The following is a 17,346-nucleotide window of genomic DNA, read 5'->3' as shown; positions in this document are numbered from 1 at the left end:
GAGTTATTTGTTTCCTATTCTTAATTTTACTCGGTCCAATTGCGTCAGCAGTTCCTTCTTTATTATCATTTTTAACACATCACGTATCAACGGATTTGATTATCTGTATATTAAAAACATTGCATTTATTAAATTACTTTAAAGATTTTCTTATTAATCAATTATTTAGAATGTATAGACATTAAAAGATATATTTCCAGTATACTTCTTTAATACTTGTTCAGTTAACTCCCATGGGACACCAAAGATGCCACTGTTAATTTTTGGAAGCTCTAATTCATATTCAGTTAGGGGTTTTTGCAGTTCTGCGCCATAAATAGGTCCCCCCTTTTCTGTCGCTATAGTATTGATCAAATCATTAATAGCCTCTTCGGTATAACGTAAAATGCTACTACTATGATCATGACTGGAACCACCAAACGATGATGTGAAGAGGCAAGCGATTAGAACATCCGAGTCCTTAAAGCTGGGTATCAGCAACGAGCTACCTAATAATTTAGAACCATATTTTGTGCAATGATTCATGTATACAGTCTCAGCTTCTGGATATTTAACAGCCAGTTGATAGGCAATACCACCTCCCCACGAACCGTTGCAATTGCATGAATGGATTATTATTCTAGGATAAGGCTTTGGTTTCAAAATGTCGCCGGTAATATACCTTATAATACTCATTTCTCTTGTTCTAATTCCTTTGTTGGTTACTATTGAAAGGTGCTAAAGAAGTTCCGTTGACCTCATTAGAATTTTCAGGCGAGTCTACTTTTTTTCATTGGAAATTCGTGAACTTGAATTTAAAGAAGCGCTACATGCCACCAAAGGACCATTCCCCATAACTCAAAAGTGATATCATAAATCTGGGCAGTTGCCAAGCATTTCATAATTTGAATGGTCATATCACATTTGTGAAAAAAAACCCTATATTCGTTAGTAAATTTTTACAATATGTATATCTTTCCAAAATTCAGATTAAAGAAATATTGAAAAAGGCATATGTCACGGAGGGCAGAAGCTAGTATCTTTTGAAAGGAGTACTTAATCACTCTTCATTTAAGTTTGCCTTAAATAACTAATTCTAGTTGGGATGAACTTAGTAACTTAAAGCATCATCATCCTTTTAGCCGAGGAAACAGTTTCGTTCATTGCCACTCCCAGGATAATTGATTAATCTTTATCGTTCCCAAAAATCTTCAAGTGTTACTAAAAGTTGCAAAAAGTATGAGTTACAAATCTAAAGTTGTTAATAATGAATGTACTTTTTTGCTCAATTCACAAGATAAAGTGTCTCCTGTGTTCTCGGGGAAAGATGGCTCCCTTTTTTATCTTCGGAGTTTTCTCATTTTCTTCGAAAGATCATCACCAAAAACAGATCTAAGAAAATAATAGTAATTTTTTATGCTGGGCTTCAATGGGGTTTTTTGTTTTTTATCAAGTACTTTATACCAATATGATATTTTTAACTAAGAATTATAACGCTTTCTCATTATATGTAGCTGGAGAAGCCAAAAATAGAAACACCATTAAAGTGAATGCTGTTAAATAAAGGCGAGTAAGGATGTGAAGTAATATAAAATGCATGGATTAGATAGTGTACAAATAATGAATTACAAAACTGAATATGTGCTTACCTATATTAATAGAAGGTTTTTTCATGGGAATGCTCAGCTATACTAACTACATCATCAGATAAGTCCTTCTTACGTAAAGCTGTCCTCCATTCCTCTTCAAATTCTTCAACATTAACCCATCTTTGAAACCAACCTTTATCCTTGAGGATATTATTGACAGGAGTACCTGGGACTGGGAAGAAATAGCATAGAAAAACATAAGATACGAAACTGAACGCATATCCCATCCAATAATTTAAATAATACAATTTCATTGGCCCATCTGAAATGGGGATATCCCCGACAGATGAAATAAAACCCGGCAGATTTGGTCCAACACCACACAAATAACCGACTAAAGCCCTCCAGTTAATACCAAACCTGTTACCATACATATAAAATGAACCCTTTTGATGAGAATAAATATGGGTCAATTTTATGTAACCTCTTCTAACAACGAAATAATCTGCACAAACAACACCGGCAATACTTGATAAGAAAATGGCATATGCTGATAGAGCCATGGTAAATTTACTTGAGGTAGCCATCATATTCCATGGACAAATACATAGAGCCATAAGTGCACAGAAAACTGAACCACGTCTAATGTTGATGAATTTGGGTAGAAGTGCAGACATATCTGTACCACATGATAAGGAATTGGCCGAAATATTGGTACCCAATTGTGCCACAGCAAATACGAAGGAAATTAGGAAGACACCAGCTCTTGTACCTTTGGTGTATGATCTAATCAAAAACTGTTCCAAGACATCCAATGGAGACCAATAATTTTCACCGTATAGTTCGTACCCAGCGGCAGTAACCAAAATACCAATTAAACAGGTAATGGAAAATAAGAAGGGGATGCAAATAAATTGCGACCAAAGAGCTGAGTTCTTTGATTTCGAAAATCTTGAAAAATCTGGTGCGTTAATGACCATTGTGGAGAAGTTTGCCATACAACCCATAATAGATCTTAAGAACGCCCATGAAAATGCAGAACCCTGTGGTTGAACGGAATTCAAGGAACCTAAAGCAATGGTACCACCAGCCTTTCTTACAGCCCATATAAGGAACCCAAACGATGCAAATGGAACTAATGCAGCTTTGACAGTAAATAAATGTCTTACCTTATGTGGTTGGATTAAAAGGAATGGGAATTCAACCACCCAAAAGATGAAAAAACACATAAATTCATAAGTGGTAGCATTTGGTGACCCAAAATGATCTGGAATTCTATCCGGAAGATTTTTACCAAAGATTGACCTTAGCATGAGAGAAACTGGAGTTAAAGCAATCCATGATTGAACGGAGTACCAAACAATAGCCATAACAACACGATTGATAATAGGCCACAAAGAGAAAAAGACACCAAATGATGCTCTCGATGATATTGGAAATGAAAGATGATATGCCGACCCAATTCTTGAGGCTAGAACGACAAACAGTCCAACAAACCCGTACCCAATCCAAATGGTAATCCAACATTGCCACCAATTTAGACCTAGTTGTAAACCTGTAGCAGCAATTTGCCAAGTATTGATATTAAAACATTCGGCCAACCAGAAATAACAGAAATTATACCAGGACCATACTCTTCTTTTCTTCTCCACTGGTTTTAAGTCGTTGTTAAACATAAAGGAATCCAATAATGAAACACCTACCGTAGATTTATCAACCACTAAGTGTTCATTATAGAATTTTTCCCATTTTGATTTATATTCAGGCTGTTTAAGACTTGCCTTTTCCTCGTCGTACGTTGATTGTTCGTAAGTCTCAAACGTTGCAAATTTTGTCGCAGACTCCTTGTCATCATCGTCATGACGTTTGCCAGAAGGTCTATACCCATTTGAAGATTCAAAATTGTTGTCAACCGGTTCTATGTTTTCCTGCAGGGGTTCATACTCTTCATTCTCGTATATGTGGCCACCTTTGGTCGCATGGCTAAACATAATAGCTAAATCATCTGCCGGCATTTTGTTTTAATGAGCACACTCTTTATCACAAAGTTCTTCTCAAATACAAAGAATCTTTTGTATCCGAAATAATGGTTCCTATTATAGACCCTATTATTCGAGAAAGAAATAATAGTTAACTTTCCTTAAATAAATAAGACTACAGGTAACATTTGGTTCTATTATTTCAGAACCGATTATCTGCGTCGGTGAAAAAATTTTCGAAGGAGATCCTGTAATTTGTCCGGACATTTTTAAGAGACACCAGTACCCCGCAAACAAACGCCTAAACTTTGTCCTGACATTTGTCCTTTATTATTTTAATGCGTAACATTTTTCAAATCAAATAAACAGTCAATGATTATTATCTGGAAAATTTAAAACCTGCTCACTTGAAATATCTCTTCAAAGTTCAACGGTAACATTTAAAATCGTAAAATTATATCATTTTTTTTTGTATAAAAAATTAAATATCTAATATATATATCTTGGCTCATTAAAAATTAAGTATCATAAAACCATAAAAGGGCAAACCAGTTGCATGTAAAAGTGAGAATTATAATTATAATTCGTACAAACAACTACCCAAAGCTGGCTTAGAAACAATAATAGCTTCTTCCAATTCAGCGTCAGTAATGTTTGGGAATTTGACCTTGTAGTATTGGTCAATCAAAGCCTTCTTAACTCTTTCGACACTGTTGTTTTCACCACCATGAACCAAATGAACGGTACAACCACCCCAACCGGCACCAGTCAAACGAGAACCGTAAGAACCGTTTTGTAGAGCGATAGAGCAGATCTTATCAGTTTCTGGACAAGAACATTCGTATAATTTGTCACAAGAAGCTTGAGATTGGTTCATTAGGGCACCAAATTGCTTGAAGAAATCTTCATCAGAGGCAAATTTGGCCTTGGTCATCAATTGCAAAGCTTCCAAAACTCTTAGAGATTCAGAGTAGACATGCTTAGCTCTTTGGTATAACTTCAAGACTTGGAATCTAACTGGGAAAGTGGTTAAGTAATCCTTAGTAAATTCTTCCTTGGAACAACCTAGAGATTCAGCAGCTTGTTCGACGGTGTAACCAGCCTTCATTGGAGCAAAAGTTTCTTCGACTAATTCCAACATCTTGTTCAATCTTTCGACACCAGTGGCGACTTCACCATCCCAAGCTTCAGCGTTGTGGTATCTAGCGTAGTAAGCGTTCATGAAATCTCTCAAGTTACCCTTGTTCAAACTGGAAGCACCTTCATGTTTCAAGACAACACCGTACTTCTTAGCCAAGACATTAGCGGCGGCGGTAACTTCGACGACTCTCAAGTTGTAGTTGGTTGGACCAGTTTCGACCTTGTTAGAGACAACCAAAGTGTTAGCAATGACGAATTGAACATCACCCTTCTTCAATTGTGGGAACTTGAATGGAGTAGCCTTTAATTCAGGCTTGAATTCAACGTATAGAGCATGGTCTTCTTCACCACAAACGGAAGCAGCTTGATCCATACCACCATTGTTGACACCAACGTAATGTTCGGCGACGACAGTGATCTTGGTCAAATCATGCTTAGTCAAATGGTAGTCCTTACCCATGTTGGCTCTAATGATGGCCAAAGCAGTAGCACAAATAAAGGCAGCGGAGGAGGAAAGACCGGACCCAGTTGGGACGTTACCTTGACAGAAGATTTGTAGACCGACTAATGGAGCAGTTTGGAATTTTGGAGCAATTTCCTTCAAAAATTCTTGTGCGACATGTAGACCACACTTGAAATAGTTAGACCAGTCAGAAATAGATGGGTCAATAGCAACGTAAGAACCATCTAATGGTAAGTCGAACTTTCTTTGAGCAAATCTGGCATCAGAATTGGTTAGAGTAATAGATGGGTTCTTTTCGTTTAGAACTTTGACGGCCAATAACATGTCGACGTCGATGGCCAATGGCAAGACTGAGAAATCAGCATAATCGATATGTTCACCGATCAAGTTGACTCTACCTGGAGATCTAGCGATGAAGTCTGGTTCAGCACCGTAAGCCTTGACGAACTTTTCAGTGATGACTGGACATTTGGTAGCTAAAGGCTTTGGTAGATCTTTAGTAGCAGCGGAATATTCTGGAACAGACATTGTATTGGGTGTTTGGGGAATGTTTAGTATTAAAAGTTAAACAACTGATAATGGTCTTTTGGTTTGTTTCTTAATGAAAGAAAGTGAAAAATGTAGAAAAGGGGACTGGAGAGATACGAGATGGTGGTTGTTACGGCAGGTTTATATATGTTTTTTCCCTGGGGGAGCTGGAGTTGTTGCTTGGGGACCAACGAAATAGATGGAGAACTGGAGAACTGGTCAACAGGAACATACGCATCCGGTAAGGTCTCATAATAGCCAGAATTTCATGTGGGGGTTGTTCGCAGAGGGGAAAGCTGTCATGTTCGGGCAGTTGTGCGCCGAGAAACGAACGGACGACAGTTTCCTTTGCTGTATTAACCGTTAACAACACAACGGATGGGTGGGAACCGATCCCGTTCACAGGAGCTCTGTATCCCGATACCACTCCACTGTTATACGTACGTAGTTGTTTGGGTATTAGGGCGAAGTCTGTTCGAGTATGGGGTGGCTGTTATTTAAGCAAGACTCCGAGATTTGGCGATTTCTGGCTCCCTATTTTTTGTCTCCCTTTGCTCTACGTGTATGCTCGAAGAACGTTGTTCTCTTGACAAGAAATATGTAATTAATACCATTACTGCGTTTTATGACAATCTTGCCCGTACAAACCATGTAATACGGATTACATTAGTACATAGTAACAAGCGGGGTTTCATAGCTTCTTCTCTACATACATTGCGACTCCAAAAAGTTATTCATTCACCACAATGGAACTCCAGTTAATTTGTTAACAGTCCCTTACGTGGTTGAACAAGAAGGAACACAATTATCCGGGGAATTTCCCCCAAAAGTCGTAACCTAAAACACCGTGAATATCACCGCGGGATAATTAAACATTATGTAAGCATATTTAGGAATAACCAGCAGAGAAGGATCATTCTTGTTAGATCCTCCTGTTGACATATTATTCCCTATACTCGTTTCCTGAGTGTAGGGAGAAGAACGAACAAGTATAACGACGTCTCCGGAAAATATCCTACCGATTTCGCACGGAGGACAGATTCCCGGGCAGGGATGGAACATCAACAGCTATCAAGAAAATGAATAATGCCAATGCAAACTGCAACACGAATAGTATATATAAAGATGAACCATTGGACCCTTTCAAAGATATGCTTTTCTCCCTTCCTTAGACCATCGCAACTATAACACTAATTGCAAGCTCGCAAACATACATTATGACTAACCAAGAATTTGACTTCACCGACCATTCCCACAGACGTTACAACCCATTGACAGACTCTTGGATCTTAGTGTCCCCTCACAGAGCCAAGAGACCTTGGTTAGGCCAAAAGGAAACTGTTGCAAAGAACACTATACCAGAATACGACGAAAAATGTTTCCTATGTCCAGGTAACGCCAGAGTAACCGGTGGTGCCAATCCAAAATATGAATCTACTTATATCTTCCAAAACGATTTCGCAGCTGTTAAGACTGAACAACCAACTTTACCTGCTCATATGGACTTTAAAGATCCTTTAAAGAACAAATTATTTAAGGTGGAATCCGTTAGAGGTAACTGTTTTGTCATCTGTTTCAGCCCAAAGCATAACGTTACCATCCCACAAATGAAGCATGACGAATTAGTCAACGTTGTCGGTGCTTGGCAACAACTTTACAATAATTTGAGCAAAGAAGCTAGGGACGATGGTAAGCCATTCAAATATGTTCAAATCTTTGAAAATAAAGGTACCGCTATGGGATGTTCCAACTTACATCCACATGGTCAAGCTTGGTGTTTGGAATCCATTCCAAGCGAAGTTTCTCAAGAATTAAAATCTTTCCAGAAATATAAGACTGAGAACCATTGTGATCTATTGGGTGACTACGTCAAATTGGAGTTGCAAGAAAGAACAAGAATCGTGGTGGAAAATGATAGCTTCGTATGTGTCGTTCCATACTGGGCTGTTTGGCCTTTTGAAACTATGATTGTTTCCAAGAAAAAGATTGCCTCCGTCGCCCAATTCAATGATAAGGAAAAGGATGACTTAGCCTCTATCTTGAAGACTTTGACTGTTAAGTATGATAATCTTTTCGAATGTAGTTTCCCTTACTCTATGGGTCTACATCAAGCTCCATTGAACGCAACTGGTGAAGAATTGGAAAATAGTTGGTTCCATATGCATTTCTACCCACCACTATTAAGATCTGCCACAGTTAGAAAGTTCTTGGTCGGGTTCGAATTATTGGGTGAACCTCAAAGAGATCTGACTGCTGAACAAGCTGCTGATAGACTAAGAGCTTTGGATGGTGAAGTTCATTACACAGAAAAATTATAATTTCTCTAAATATTTGAACTACGGTTTATGATGATGACACTAATGTCTTTTAATAAATTTTTATTTCCTTATTTACAACACTAATACATTAATACATAAAAGTTTTATAACCTTATAAAATCTATTACTTCAAGTATTTTTTATTAATGCTACAGCCAGACGCTTGATAAGAAGCTAATTACCCGTTTTTGGAGAAACTAACCCTGGTATTTCTTAGATCCAGTTTGAGTGTAATTTAGTATGTTTAGGGTGGCCACTTTCTTACGATAAATTATCAAACCTGTTGAGGTATCAATGGGTGTCAAGTTTTTATACACAAACCACTAGATAATGGTAACGTGATTTATCACTAAGGGTCTATTCAGGTAACTTTTAATTAAAAATTCATATAACTAGGCAACTTGGCCGAGTGGTTAAGGCGAAAGATTAGAAATCTTTTGGGCTTTGCCCGCGCAGGTTCGAGTCCTGCAGTTGTCGTTATTTTTAATTTTATTTTTTTTGAAGGTCTCATCCATTTTTTTTATTCGGGTGGCAAAATCGTGGTATATGGGAAGATCCCACTATAGAAAAGTAAGACAAGCATACTTAGTGGCAAGTTACCAATACTAATAAACCGAGACACACAATAACTCACAATGGGACAGGGTGTATCATCAGGTCAAGACAAGAAGAAAAAGAAGGGAGCTAATCAGAAACCCAAATATGAACCTCCAGTTCAATCTAAATTCGGACGTAAGAAGAGAAAGGGAGGACCAGCCACAGCAGAAAAATTACCATCTGTATCACCAAGCACACGTTGTAAATTGAAATTATTGAGAATGGAAAGAATAAAGGATCATTTATTATTAGAAGAGGAATTCGTGACCAATTCTGAAATCTTGAAACCATTTGAAAAGAAGCAAGAAGAAGAGAAGAAACAATTGGAAGAAATCAGAGGTAATCCATTAAGCATTGGTACATTGGAAGAAATCATTGATGATGATCATGCCATTGTAACAAGTCCTACAATGCCAGATTTCTATGTTTCTATCCTATCCTTCGTTGATAAAGAATTACTAGAGCCTGGTTGTTCTGTTCTTCTACATCATAAGACTATGTCTATTGTGGGTGTACTACAGGATGATGCAGATCCAATGGTTTCAGTAATGAAAATTGATAAATCACCTACAGAATCATATAGTGATATTGGTGGGTTAGAGTCTCAAATACAAGAAATTAAGGAATCCGTTGAATTACCATTAACACATCCAGAATTATACGAAGAAATGGGGATTAAACCACCAAAGGGTGTTATCCTTTATGGTGCCCCAGGTACGGGGAAAACATTATTAGCTAAGGCTGTGGCGAATCAAACTTCTGCAACTTTCTTAAGAATTGTGGGTTCAGAATTAATTCAAAAATATCTAGGTGATGGACCAAGGTTATGTAGACAAATCTTTAAAGTTGCCGGAGAACAAGCTCCAAGTATTATCTTTATCGATGAAATTGATGCAATTGGTACAAAGAGATATGATTCAAACAGTGGTGGTGAAAGAGAAATTCAAAGAACTATGTTGGAACTATTAAATCAATTAGATGGTTTTGATGATAGAGGTGATGTTAAAGTTATTATGGCTACAAATAAAATTGAGACTTTAGATCCTGCATTAATTAGACCTGGTAGAATTGATCGTAAAATTCTTTTCGAAAATCCTGATTTATCAACAAAGAGGAAGATTTTGGGGATTCATACATCTAAGATGAATCTAAGTAAAGATGTTGATTTTGAAACATTAGTAACGACAAAGGATGATCTTTCTGGTGCTGACATACAAGCAATGTGTACAGAAGCTGGGTTATTGGCGCTAAGAGAAAGAAGAATGCAAGTTACAGGAGAAGATTTCAAACAAGCTAAGGAACGTGTAATGAAGAATAAAGTGGAAGAAAATTTGGAAGGTCTTTATTTGTGAAAATGTTATGTTCTGTATTCTATACATATATATAATAAACAATACCTATTATTGACAATTAATGTAAGCGTTCAATTTTGTGATTTTCGTTTTTTTTTTGAAACACGAAAAATGTAAACGTTAAATGAAGAATTTGTAGAACTACCTAATTATGGATAGGAACGAACAGGACCTAATTTGATATATCCATACCAATTAGGATATAGCAAGATATAATTGATATAACTAACCACAGTGGCGCTAATCCTATTGAACTGTTTATTATTAACCGACAAATAACTAGAGTAAAGTAGAGAGAAACCGCCAAAAACAAAAGAAAAATGTCAACGAGTGCTAAAATTAGTAGTAATATTAAAGAACCGGAATCTATTAAAGTACCACCCGTAAAGGTGGAAGAAAAGGAACAACCGCAAGAGGAGAAAGAAGATGAACATTATGAAGTGAGCTATAAAGTTGGAGTAGCAGAGAATAAGAATTCTAAATTTCGGAAGACGATGGAAGATGTCCATACATATGTTCAAAATTTCGCCTCAAGATTGGATTGGGGGTATTTTGCTGTCTTTGATGGCCATGCTGGTGTTCAAGCATCTAAGTGGTGTGGTTCTCATCTACATTCGATAATTGAGAAAGATATATTGGAGAATGAAACCAAAGATATCAGAGAAATCCTCAATGATTCATTTTTATTAGTGGATAAACAGATTAATACCACTTTACAGGGCAATAGTGGCTGTACTGCTGCCGTCTGTGTGTTAAGGTGGGAATTACCTGATTTGGAAGAAGATTTTCAAGAAGGTGATATTGATTTGAGAGAACATAAGAGGAAATTATACACGGCGAATGTGGGTGATTCGCGAATAGTTCTTTATAGGGGTGGGCGTAGTATAAGGTTAACATATGATCATAAGGCATCAGATCCACTGGAAATGCAACGTGTGGAAGAAGCAGGAGGGCTGATAATGAAGAGTCGAGTGAACGGAATGTTGGCTGTTACAAGGTCACTTGGTGATAAGTTTTTTGATAGTTTAGTAGTAGGGAACCCTTTCACTACTAGTGTGGAGATAACAGATGCTGATCAATTTTTAATAATAGCATGTGATGGGTTATGGGACGTTATTGATGACCAAGAAGCATGTGAATTAATTAAAAATATTGATGAACCCAAAGAAGCTGCTAGGATACTTGTTAGATATGCCTTAGAGAACGGAACTACAGATAATGTTACTGTAATGGTTGTATCGCTGTGAGGGAAAAGGGACGGAGATATATTGTAACTATTGTAACATATTGTATAGATTTACAGCGCTATACTGTTTTGTTTATATATAAATATGCATAACATCATTCATTCTTATCATTTCGTTGCATGTCGGTTATATATTAAAGTCATTAAGATCGAGATCACCTGTTTCGCCTCCATTTGTCCAGTCAATATTAAGATCATTGAAATCATTTAAGGTCAAATAATTATCGTCATTTTCTTGATTTAGATCTAATCCTGTAGCGTTAACACCAGTATTGTCTATATTTTTATTGTCATTATTATTGGTAGCATTGGTATTATTGTTATTATTATTCATAGTGGAGATTAGATTGTCACCGTTGTTTATACTAGATAAATCTAAGTCGTTTCCTAAATCTGTGGCACCGTTATTATTGTTTATATCATTGTTATTGTTTGAATTGTTATTTGTATCAAATGTATTAGTATCTAGATCAGGAAACATGGAGATATCCATAGAATCCAAATCTGAAAAGAGGGCTTGTTGCGGCTGTTGAGACTCCAATTTTTTTGAAGAATCAGGAATATTATTATTATTATTATTATTGTCGTTGTTGTTATCGATAGTGATGTTATTATTATTGTTGTTTGCTGTGGTTATGGGTATATCCACATTAATTGGTTCAGGATTGAAAGTGGATAACAGGTCATTTTCATTATCTTCAGGGAAATCCATTTTCATATCGGATAACATATTTTGATCGTCATTTAATTGTCCATCTTGTTGTTTCTTTAATTCATCTGCACGAGCCTGTGCTTCTGCGGCAGCAGCTGCAGCAGCTGCTGCTGCTTCTTCTTCCTTTCTTTGTAATTCTTTTTTCTTAATTAATTTTTCATTACTTATCTCCACAATGGTATCAACATAATCAAAACTTTTCGCTATAGAGATTTCCAGATCATCCAAGATACCATGAAACAAATTAATCTTCTCCTTTAAAGACCGTTGTTGTGATGCGTTGAACCCATTCGATACCTTAGAATCCAATTGTATAGTCTTCAACTGCTGTTGCAAAAGCATCTCAGATGATATTTTCAAGATATCATCGAAACACTGAGTAAGCTTGTTTTTCGGCTGTGTTGGTGCTATTTCTTCTGGTGTTTTAGAGACCATATCTGGTGTTAGGTGAGGGGGTAGGTGCTTCTGGATTGAGGGATTAGCTATTTTGTTAGATTTAAGATTGACACTAACCGTTTAATATTCTATAAATTTTCACTCATTAGGCTGAAATTTCAAGATTTGGCGGAGACACCCCGGGTAATATACTCCGGGACCAAGTTTTTTTTTCCCAAAACAGAAAAAAGAAAGTAGAAGAAGGATTAAAACTATTGTAGTCTTAATTTAAATCATTAATTCTATAGTAAGTAAAAGCCTGGTTAATTTTGAAACCAAAAAAAATTTATTTACGTTCTTATTGGATTTTAGAATATTTTACTTATTTTAAAAAAGAATCAATAAACCAATCTTTAGAAAAAGAGATAAATAAAAAATTTTGTTCTTTAAAATGACTGAAAGTTAAAATTAAGAAATATCCCCTCCTTTTAGAAAGAGTACACTTGGGAAAATGTGCTATTTGGCTTTATTTAGACGTAAAGATATCAAAAACAGAAGTGTTACCCGCAAAAAATTTGAGAAGGAAGGTGTCCCCGAAATTATATCTACAATATTGAAATTTAAGGAAAGAAAAGAACTATCTAATACACATATCATTGATAGCTTACAAATCGTACATTATCAATAGATCCCAAAACATCTTACAGGAAAAATGGGAGTTAAACTACATACTTTGGCCGATGTCTGCATGGTTCCTTTAGGTACTTCCAGCGCCAGTGTTTCTGACTTTGTTGCCTTAATTGAGACCAGAATTCGTCAATCTAATTTGAAGAGTACTTTACATAGTGCTGGTACCACCATTGAAGGGCCCTGGGACGAAGTGATGGAATTGATTGGTGAAGTGCATCAATATGCCCATGATAATGGATATGTGAGAATTCATACCGAGATTAGATGTGGGACTAGAGTGGATAAGTTCCAGACCGCTCAGGATAAGATGGATACTGTCAATAAGAAGATTCAAAATCTTCAAAAATAGGTAACAAAAAAAATATGTATGAATGAATGAAACCTTTTAATTTTTTTACTGTTTTTATTTTATTGTTATTATAACGTTATATAATAATATAGATATATAAATGCCCTAAATAATTAAATTTTATTTTCTTAATAATATTACACCAGAAAAAGAATAGTAAGTTAATTCTAAACGTTTTTCATTAAAGATATGGATTGTTTGATTGATTGGATGAGAGTTTCTTGTTTCAAAAAGCTTAAGCTTGAGTGGAAGAAGAGTACTTGGTGACAGCTCTAGTACCTTCAGAGACAGCGTGCTTAGCCAATTCACCTGGTAGGATCAATCTGACAGCAGTTTGAATTTCTCTAGCAGAGATGGTAGACTTCTTGTTGTAAGCGGCCAACTTGGAAGCTTCAGTAGCGATTCTTTCAAAGATATCGTTAACGAAGGAGTTCAAGATAGACATGGATTTTTGAGAAATACCGGTGTCTGGATGGGTTTGCTTCAAAACCTTGTAGATGTAAGAGGAGTAAGTTTCCTTTCTGGCCTTAGTTCTCTTCTTACCATCGGTGGTTGGGGCGGTTTTCTTGGCGGCTGGGGCCTTGGAAGCAGGTTTCTTTTCAGCAACGGCGGACATTGTTAATATTTATGAGTAAATGGGTTGGTTATTTGAAGAAGTCCAAAGGGAAAGGGTAACAAAACGACTGGATTGAGGACTGGTTAACAAATTGTGGTCTCTTATATAGATCTATCTGTATATAATAACAAAACGCGAAAGTCTCTGAACGGCGCGTAAATCTCAGCACGAGAAGCCCTCAGAATTTTGTGGAACGAAAGGCGTTCGGAATATTTCGCGCGAACTTTTGGGCACGAACACTCTGGAACGGTTTCCCTTTTGGGTCAGACCACTTGGGCGGCAATATTAAGATCTATATATATACACACATATATGAACTACCTCTATTATTCCTGTATCTTGTGTCCCATTTTACTCTTCGGTTCCCTCTTCGTCAAGCAACAAGCTAAAACAAAACAACTCAATCAACTCAATAATATACAATGTCCGGTGGTAAAGGTGGTAAAGCAGGTTCTGCCGCTAAGGCTTCTCAATCTAGATCAGCTAAGGCTGGTTTGACTTTCCCAGTCGGTAGAGTCCACAGACTTCTAAGAAGAGGTAACTACGCTCAAAGAATCGGTTCCGGTGCTCCAGTTTACTTGACCGCTGTCTTGGAATATTTAGCTGCTGAAATTTTAGAATTGGCTGGTAATGCCGCTAGAGATAACAAGAAGACCAGAATTATCCCAAGACATTTACAATTGGCTATCAGAAATGATGATGAATTGAACAAATTGTTGGGTAACGTCACTATCGCTCAAGGTGGTGTCTTGCCAAACATTCATCAAAACTTGTTGCCAAAGAAGTCTGCTAAGGCTACTAAGGCTTCTCAAGAATTATAATTGTAATTCTTATCTAAAAAAAATATAAATTATGTGGTAGGCTACCAATTGTAACATTAAACTATTCTTCGATTCATATATTATTATTTTTTCACATATTAAATATTAAAAAAATTAATAAAACAAGTAAAAATATCATTATCATCATTATTTATATAATTATTTAATTAGCTTAAGATTTGTTAGCAAACATGTCTACTGCAATGTTAATTACAGATATAAGCACTTCAACTCCGACTAATATTATTACAATAAATTCCAAGTATTCTTCATGTGAATGCCCCAATTGTTCCTTCAACATCTGTAAAAGATCAGAAATGACTTCCAACCTTTGATTTAGTAATGCCACACGTTGATTTATCTCTAAATATCCTCTTGTAGCTTGATAAATGGGTTCCAATTGAGGTTCTGACCACATAATCTCAGGAGAATCCAACACAGATCCATGTAAATTAATATTAATCCTAAGGATAAACAATTCACCAATACTTTTCATTATATCTTCTTTGCTCATCGAAACTTTACCACTGGAAGCAATCTCCTGCGGTATATCCTGTGTGTCTTCAATGGTATTATCCACCAATTCTTCAAATAAAGAAATCTTGACACTTTGTGCAATTGCATGAGATATTGATAATTTAACCATGTAATTCGAACCATCTCTTAATGTAATAAAATCATTATAAATACGTGGCTGATAACTCTTGGTCACATAATAATTGAATTCCTCCACTTGGATGTCTTCATCTGCCAATTTCTCCTTTTCAAATCGTTCCAAGTCTGTTAAGAAACATTTCTCTTCTCTTTCCGTAAACCCCCACATGACAACTACCCCGTATTCAAAGATAAATAATTCGGAATGCTTATCACTAACATCAATCTCACCACCTTCATCATCTAATCTTATAACGTCATCAGCAGCATCATGATCCCGACTGTCACCTCTCCAATCGTTATAAACAAAGGGAGTGTAAAGACATTCATCAAATAACTTGGGATGTGTATGATGGATCTTACGACTATCTCTCAACCATCGGATTAAATCTCTCATATTATAGCTACTAGCGGTACAATACCCTGTAGCACGTGGTAACAGATGTCGATGAGCTTTCCCCAACTTCTCTGCATCCTTCCTGGCAGGCATATCCGTAATTCGATTCACCTGAGAATACACTGTATTATCGCCATTGGGTTGCTTCCTCTTATCATTAAATGGTTCCTCAGGTAACAGTTTCAGTTTCTGTGTAGTACGTGAAGTTCTTTGGGCCCCTGTTGTGGTGGAAGATGTATTTGATTTGTTCAAGCCAGTAGATGATGATCTGATAGGTTTCTTCTTTGTTGTAGGCGGAGAGATAGCATCGGTAGGTAGGTATTTATTCTTCCCTGTCTGTGATGGTTCATTGCCTTGTTTAAGTAGTGGTGTCTGTGAATCATCCCTTGACATGATCGTCTTCAGTTTCGTTAATGTCTTATGCTTTGTTTTGCTCCTATCGTTTATACTTAATTTAATATGGATTTCAACCTTTCTTGTATTTATTTTTCATATTGTAACGTTAGTGAAATAAATAAATAGCAATAACGTTCGTTAACTTGGTTAAGAAAAACATTGGAAACAAGCATTCATTGATCCAGCTCACATAACAACAACAAATCAAGTATGACAGATTTGACATTGACGGAGAAGATAGAGACGTTAAAGAGGGAAAATGAAGCTCTTGGGCTCACAGTGACGAGAACTCGTCAATCCGTGAAACGATTGAAACTGGAATATGCCACATTATTAGAAAGGTTACAATCACGCATCGAACTGGATCCTCAATTATCACCTGAGGGACCTCTCCCCACTTTAGAATCCTATAAGGATCAATTGTTAGTTGAACCAATGAAGAAATCGAGGACTGCTGCTGCAAAGAAGAGAAGAAACAGAAATAAAGTTAATAAATTGAGAGACCCAAATTTACCAAAGAGACCTACAAATGCATATTTGATCTTTTGTGAATTGAACAAAGAAGATGTGAGAGCTAAGGGCTCTACGGACGTGACGAAAGATTTATCTGAAATGTGGAAGGCATTGGATGATGAAGCAAGAAAACCATATTTCGATTTATATAATGAGGATAGAGAAAGATATAGGTCGGAGATGGATGTTTATAATAAGAATTTGGTCGCTGCTAAGGAAGTATTGGCCCCAAGGGGAATAGTGTCCACAGCACCATCCACATCCACCTCTCCACCTTCCGTCGCACCCGGAGCTATTATCCCAGCCACTGCGGGAATTGAGGATGAGGATGAAGATGAAGATGCCGATGTTGACGTTGATGCTGACGCTGACGCTGATGCTGACGATGACGATGAAGAGATTGATCATCATGAGGAAGATGATGATGAAGAAGAAGAAGAAGAAGAGGAAGAAGAAGTGGAAGGTGATGAGGAGGATGAGGATGACGAAGAGGATGACGATGACGATGTGGTAAAGATACATTCTATGGAAAATGGAGGAGATACAAGTCACATTGAAGATGAATCTTCTGCCCCACCTAGCGAAACGTAACCATAACTTACATCGAGAAGAACGAAGCTCCTATGTATTTT

General features: G+C 36.7%; 12 protein-coding genes and 1 non-coding gene across 13 annotated transcripts; 7 read left to right on the top strand and 6 right to left on the bottom strand.

Annotated features, from left to right (window-relative positions):
- Nucleotides 1–165: 165 nt before the first annotated feature.
- POA1 (ADP-ribose 1''-phosphate phosphatase) lies at nucleotides 166–675 on the bottom strand (the record flags this gene model as incomplete). Its single annotated transcript, XM_003673913.1, has 1 exon — nucleotides 166–675. The coding sequence occupies one exon, from the start codon at nucleotides 673–675 to the stop codon at nucleotides 166–168; it is 510 nt and encodes a 169-aa protein (XP_003673961.1).
- Nucleotides 676–1,633: 958 nt separating this feature from the next.
- On the bottom strand, nucleotides 1,634–3,583 carry FUR4 (uracil permease; the record flags this gene model as incomplete). Its single annotated transcript, XM_003673912.1, has 1 exon — nucleotides 1,634–3,583. The coding sequence occupies one exon, from the start codon at nucleotides 3,581–3,583 to the stop codon at nucleotides 1,634–1,636; it is 1,950 nt and encodes a 649-aa protein (XP_003673960.1).
- Nucleotides 3,584–4,124: 541 nt separating this feature from the next.
- On the bottom strand, nucleotides 4,125–5,678 carry GAL1 (galactokinase; the record flags this gene model as incomplete). Its single annotated transcript, XM_003673911.1, has 1 exon — nucleotides 4,125–5,678. The coding sequence occupies one exon, from the start codon at nucleotides 5,676–5,678 to the stop codon at nucleotides 4,125–4,127; it is 1,554 nt and encodes a 517-aa protein (XP_003673959.1).
- Nucleotides 5,679–6,895: 1,217 nt separating this feature from the next.
- Nucleotides 6,896–7,996, top strand: GAL7 (UDP-glucose:hexose-1-phosphate uridylyltransferase; the record flags this gene model as incomplete). Its single annotated transcript, XM_003673910.1, has 1 exon — nucleotides 6,896–7,996. The coding sequence occupies one exon, from the start codon at nucleotides 6,896–6,898 to the stop codon at nucleotides 7,994–7,996; it is 1,101 nt and encodes a 366-aa protein (XP_003673958.1).
- A 395-nt stretch (nucleotides 7,997–8,391) lies between these two features.
- NCAS0Atrna12S lies at nucleotides 8,392–8,473 on the top strand. The gene has a single exon. It is a non-coding gene; the product is annotated as a tRNA-Ser (tRNA).
- Nucleotides 8,474–8,631: 158 nt separating this feature from the next.
- On the top strand, nucleotides 8,632–9,945 carry RPT2 (proteasome regulatory particle base subunit RPT2; the record flags this gene model as incomplete). The annotated part of the gene is made up of 1 exon (XM_003673909.1): nucleotides 8,632–9,945. The coding sequence occupies one exon, from the start codon at nucleotides 8,632–8,634 to the stop codon at nucleotides 9,943–9,945; it is 1,314 nt and encodes a 437-aa protein (XP_003673957.1).
- Nucleotides 9,946–10,265: 320 nt separating this feature from the next.
- Nucleotides 10,266–11,192, top strand: PTC1 (type 2C protein phosphatase PTC1; the record flags this gene model as incomplete). The annotated part of the gene is made up of 1 exon (XM_003673908.1): nucleotides 10,266–11,192. One exon carries the CDS (start codon nucleotides 10,266–10,268, stop codon nucleotides 11,190–11,192), a length of 927 nt encoding a protein of 308 aa, XP_003673956.1.
- A 126-nt stretch (nucleotides 11,193–11,318) lies between these two features.
- Nucleotides 11,319–12,338, bottom strand: MED2 (Med2p; the record flags this gene model as incomplete). The annotated part of the gene is made up of 1 exon (XM_003673907.1): nucleotides 11,319–12,338. The coding sequence occupies one exon, from the start codon at nucleotides 12,336–12,338 to the stop codon at nucleotides 11,319–11,321; it is 1,020 nt and encodes a 339-aa protein (XP_003673955.1).
- A 652-nt stretch (nucleotides 12,339–12,990) lies between these two features.
- On the top strand, nucleotides 12,991–13,317 carry ECM15 (Ecm15p; the record flags this gene model as incomplete). Its single annotated transcript, XM_003673906.1, has 1 exon — nucleotides 12,991–13,317. The coding sequence occupies one exon, from the start codon at nucleotides 12,991–12,993 to the stop codon at nucleotides 13,315–13,317; it is 327 nt and encodes a 108-aa protein (XP_003673954.1).
- A 235-nt stretch (nucleotides 13,318–13,552) lies between these two features.
- Nucleotides 13,553–13,933, bottom strand: NCAS0A10140 (histone H2B family protein; the record flags this gene model as incomplete). Its single annotated transcript, XM_003673905.1, has 1 exon — nucleotides 13,553–13,933. One exon carries the CDS (start codon nucleotides 13,931–13,933, stop codon nucleotides 13,553–13,555), a length of 381 nt encoding a protein of 126 aa, XP_003673953.1.
- Nucleotides 13,934–14,355: 422 nt separating this feature from the next.
- Nucleotides 14,356–14,754, top strand: NCAS0A10130 (histone H2A; the record flags this gene model as incomplete). The annotated part of the gene is made up of 1 exon (XM_003673904.1): nucleotides 14,356–14,754. One exon carries the CDS (start codon nucleotides 14,356–14,358, stop codon nucleotides 14,752–14,754), a length of 399 nt encoding a protein of 132 aa, XP_003673952.1.
- Nucleotides 14,755–14,926: 172 nt separating this feature from the next.
- On the bottom strand, nucleotides 14,927–16,198 carry RMD1 (Rmd1p; the record flags this gene model as incomplete). The annotated part of the gene is made up of 1 exon (XM_003673903.1): nucleotides 14,927–16,198. The coding sequence occupies one exon, from the start codon at nucleotides 16,196–16,198 to the stop codon at nucleotides 14,927–14,929; it is 1,272 nt and encodes a 423-aa protein (XP_003673951.1).
- Nucleotides 16,199–16,411: 213 nt separating this feature from the next.
- Nucleotides 16,412–17,305, top strand: NHP10 (Nhp10p; the record flags this gene model as incomplete). The annotated part of the gene is made up of 1 exon (XM_003673902.1): nucleotides 16,412–17,305. One exon carries the CDS (start codon nucleotides 16,412–16,414, stop codon nucleotides 17,303–17,305), a length of 894 nt encoding a protein of 297 aa, XP_003673950.1.
- Between the last annotated feature and the right edge of the window lie 41 nt (nucleotides 17,306–17,346).

This window comes from Naumovozyma castellii, chromosome 1 (genome assembly GCF_000237345.1).
Source record: "Naumovozyma castellii chromosome 1, complete genome".
NCBI classification, from domain to species: Eukaryota; Fungi; Ascomycota; class Saccharomycetes; order Saccharomycetales; family Saccharomycetaceae; genus Naumovozyma; species Naumovozyma castellii.
This window is presented reverse-complemented; position numbering and strand designations above follow the sequence as displayed.